General features: G+C 43.6%; 1 protein-coding gene across 1 annotated transcript in view; it reads right to left on the bottom strand.

Moving 5' to 3' along the window:
* Positions 1-2,095: 2,095 nt before the first annotated feature.
* The window catches only part of LOC106816217 (protein NRDE2 homolog), a 16,429-nt gene continuing 14,569 nt past the window's right edge, over positions 2,096-3,955 (bottom strand). Inside the window, exon 13 of the mRNA XM_014820791.1 lies at positions 2,096-3,383. Coding sequence (XP_014676277.1) covers positions 2,802-3,383 — 582 coding nt within the window. The 3' untranslated portion in view covers positions 2,096-2,801. The remainder of the gene's footprint in view (positions 3,384-3,955) is intronic.

Here is a 3,955-nt window from a genome sequence, read left to right as displayed (position 1 = left end):
TATTGTTTTCCATTATATTTATTATTTTTAAAATATTATCCTAATCTTTAAAATGCCTCTCTCAAAAGCGCCATCTACCATCAATTTTTATATGAAAGAATTTTGGCAGCATTATGCCATTGTTTCAGTCAATGAAATATGATAGTGCACTACTTGCCCTAGTAGTCAGGTGGCTTAGGGCCGGATTTGAGAAAGATGGGGACATGCCGGATAAAAGCACCAAACTTTTTCCATATACTATCCAGTGCCTAAGGCAGCGCTTCCAAACTATGGGTCGCGACCCAAAAGTGAGGTCGAATTGGATTCGGAAATGGGTCGCGACGACGTGGTCAGAAAGGTATCTTCCACAAAAAATTTGTGAAAGCGAAGCAAAGCACAATGGATGCCGCCATCCATTTTATGCGCCCAAACTATGACGTCACCCTAATGCAGTCAGAGGGCAGGAGCGATCACGTGCTTTCTGCGTGGCGTGGGGCGTGGGCAGTGTGGAACAGAGAAATCCGGATTTGACTGTTCATTTTCTCCCTGTTCTGCTGCGAAGTGTGTTGCTGTTTTCGTTTCTGACTGAAGTGCTTTGCTGTGTGCCCAACCGAACTAGGTGGCGTATTCTAGAATCTACTATAATATATTATGACACTCCGGACTACCCTATATGATAATATATGATATATTATATACTATATTACTATAATATATATTATTACAGGCTGAGTACACCGTAATCACATCACTGTGGGGTTGTGTCTCATCTCGGAGTCGGATTTTTATTACTATGAAAAAAGAAATACACAAAGAGAGAGAAAGACAAACCGCTGGAGTGGCGCAGAGGGAGAAGGGTTTCACGTCTGTCGTAGATTTCCCACGTAAAAGCCAAAATGGGGGAAGTTACATTCAGGTTTCAGAAAATTTTCCTTAATATCTGCTTGGAAGTAGTGTACCGGCTTGGTCATACATTTACCCAAGCGTTTATTTTCGGCCGAAACATTGCCATAATCTCATGTTTGCGTGTATTAGCAGCTCGTATTGACACAACCAGTGTGTGCGCAGCCAAGTTAAACAATCTAATCAAGTCAATGAATATTCGCGTTTATGCATATTGATATAGCTCACTATCAATGTTGTCTCCCGTTGGTCTGTACGTAAAACCCAAGAATAACTCTGCCAGCGACGTTCTAGCGAAGTGTGGCTTTTAATTCGATAATTAAAGAGGAGAACGTTCGTAAATATTAACAGTACATTACAGACTTTCTAGCAAAGTGTGGATTTTAATTCGATAATTAAAGAGGAGAACGTACGTAAATATTAACAGTATTAAATTTATTCCGATTCGCGGACGACGTCAGATAAAAACGTGTTTGCATTTTTTCATCGTGGATGATTTTTGATGAAGTGCTAGAAGCCTTCTCTTTACATGTCAGAACTTTCGCTGGTCTACTTAGAGCAAGTCAACAGATGTTGCATAAATTAATTACGGATGACAAATTGCTTGGCAGCAAGATGTGAGCTCAAACAGGTTTCATCACTTGAAATTAGCTCCGACTCAATGTCGTTAAAAGTTTGCGAACGAGCGTTCGCCACATTAGCACTTTGGTCACTGTCACTAAGTAAAAGTTGTAGGGTTTGAATCAATAACATAATATGATATTGGAGCTGGAACCAGTGTAAATGCTAGATAATGGCGCTCGTAACAAGGTGACCATTTGCTGTCAATGTCTATCGCCTCACGCAACTCCAAGTTCGATATAAGAAATACGAATGGACTTAAAATGGTGTGGGCAATCTTGCCAATGCAGACAGTTTACGACAATGGTATAATCACGTTAGAGGTTTGTATTTAGTTATCATGTAGTTTCAGCGGTTTTCCTTAAGAAGGTGTATGTATTTAAATCGATTTTAGTCTTCTTATTGTATGTGAGATGTTGTAGATAAATAATTGTAAATACTGCAACAGCAGTTTTCCTCGGTTGTATCAAACTGCATGAGGGGTAAATGTGTGCGATTTGTAAATAATAGAGCATCTAACGCAGATGGCTCAAGAATGTGAATGCATGCAAACTCATATCAAGCGTATGACCAATAGAAAAACATTGCTATGTATATTGCAAATTGATTCATGTTAAAATAAAATTCATATCAAACGTTTATTTGTAACAAAATATTGCGTCGTCATCGTTTTCTAGCTTATCTGTGTTGTATGGCGTACACAACGTTACATAGCCACCTGGAGCCAGTTGCCAGAAATAAAATTAGTCTTAACATTAGTCTTAACACTAACATTTTCTCGTAGACCATCGACAGCACTTTGTTTCGTATTGTTATGAGAAAATCTGCTACGATTTTTCATTCTCGTAACTTCGCAGCGTTTCTGTCGACAGTCTAAGAGAAAAAAGTTTATGTTAAGACTAATGTTAAGACTAATTTGTTTTCTGACAACGGGCCCCTGCATAATATAGCAAACTTTACAACAGGTCGTAGGTAGAGCTGAGACCAAAAGAGCTTGAGATTTACGATGACAACGCCCTGCTATACCTTGCTGAACTACCTTGCTCTTAGATGACAACTACACCTAACGCATTAGCTTGCAGCAAGTGAAAAAATCACACATGACATCTTTAACTTTTACCACATTCATCTTAGGTTTCCTCTACAACCTCTTTTTTGTCTACTCTAATGTTGTTAGCTTCCTCTGCAGTGTCTCTGGGACTTCACACGTCTCTTTTATCACTGGAAATCGCTCTCGCATTCCCTCCAGCACTGCAGGGAAGCTTCTCTTACATGACTGGGTTCCTCTTGCAAAATTGCTAGCATTGATTAGCTTTCTCTCGTGGATGGCCAGCAGTGTTGGCTTCCTCTAATGCATTGTCAGCATTGCCAGCTTCCTCTTCCACATTGCCAGCTTCCTCTTCCGAATTTCTGGCTTCCTCTCCCACTTTGCGAGCTTCCTCTCCCACATTGCCAGCTTCCTCTCCCACATTGCCAGCTTCCTCTCCCACATTGCCGGCTTCCTCTTTGGCATTGCTGGGTTTCTCTCCAACATTGCCAGCTTCCTCTCCCATATTACTGGCTCCCTCTTCCACATTGCTAGCTTCCTCTCCTGCATTGTCAGTGTTGCCAGCTTCCTCTCCCACATTGCTAGCTTCTTCTCCCACATTACTAGCTTCCTCTCCCACATTGTCAGCTTCATCTTTGGCATTGCTAACTTCATCTCCCACATTGCCGGCTTCCTCTTTGGCATTGCTGGGTTCTTCTTCGATAGCTGCGTTGTGTAGAAGCAACTCGATCTCCTCCGTTGGCGCGCGCATGCGCACCTCCTTCTCCACCATCAGGTCCGTGATGTCCTCAAACTCGTCAGGAAAGTAGCGGATCCCGTCCATGTAGAGAACCTGACAGCGGAAATATGAGCTGTCCTTAAAACTTTGTTCGAACAACAGGTCCGGAACATCAGAGGCCTGGGTCAGTAACACAAGGAATGGCCAGATCTGTGGCTGGATCAGTACTATGAGGTGTGCAGTGGCTGGGTCAGTACTATGGGGTGTGGCTGGGTCAGTACTATGGGGTATGGCTGGGTCAGTATTATGGGGTGTGGCTGGGGTGTGGCTGGGTCAGTACTATGGGGTGTGTCTGTGACAGTACTATGGGGTGTGGCTGGGTCAGTATAGCAGGGGTGTGGCTGCGTCAGTACTATGGGGTGTGGCTGGGTCAGTACTATGGGGTGTGGCTGGCTCAGTACTATGGGGTGTGGCTGGGGTGTGGTTGGGTCAGTACTATGGGGTGTGGCTGGATCAGTACTATGGGGTGTGGCTGAGTCAGTACTATGGGGTGTGGCTGGGTCAGTACTATGGGGTGTGGCTGGGTCAGTACTATGGGGTGTGGCTGGGAGTGTACTATGGGGTGTGGCTGGGTCAGTACTATGGGGTGTGGCTGGGAGTGTACTATGGGGTGTGGCTGGGAGTGT

This window comes from Priapulus caudatus, unplaced genomic scaffold (genome assembly GCF_000485595.1).
Source record: "Priapulus caudatus unplaced genomic scaffold, Priapulus_caudatus-5.0.1 Scaffold1316, whole genome shotgun sequence".
NCBI classification, from domain to species: domain Eukaryota; kingdom Metazoa; phylum Priapulida; class Priapulimorpha; order Priapulimorphida; family Priapulidae; genus Priapulus; species Priapulus caudatus.
This window is presented reverse-complemented; position numbering and strand designations above follow the sequence as displayed.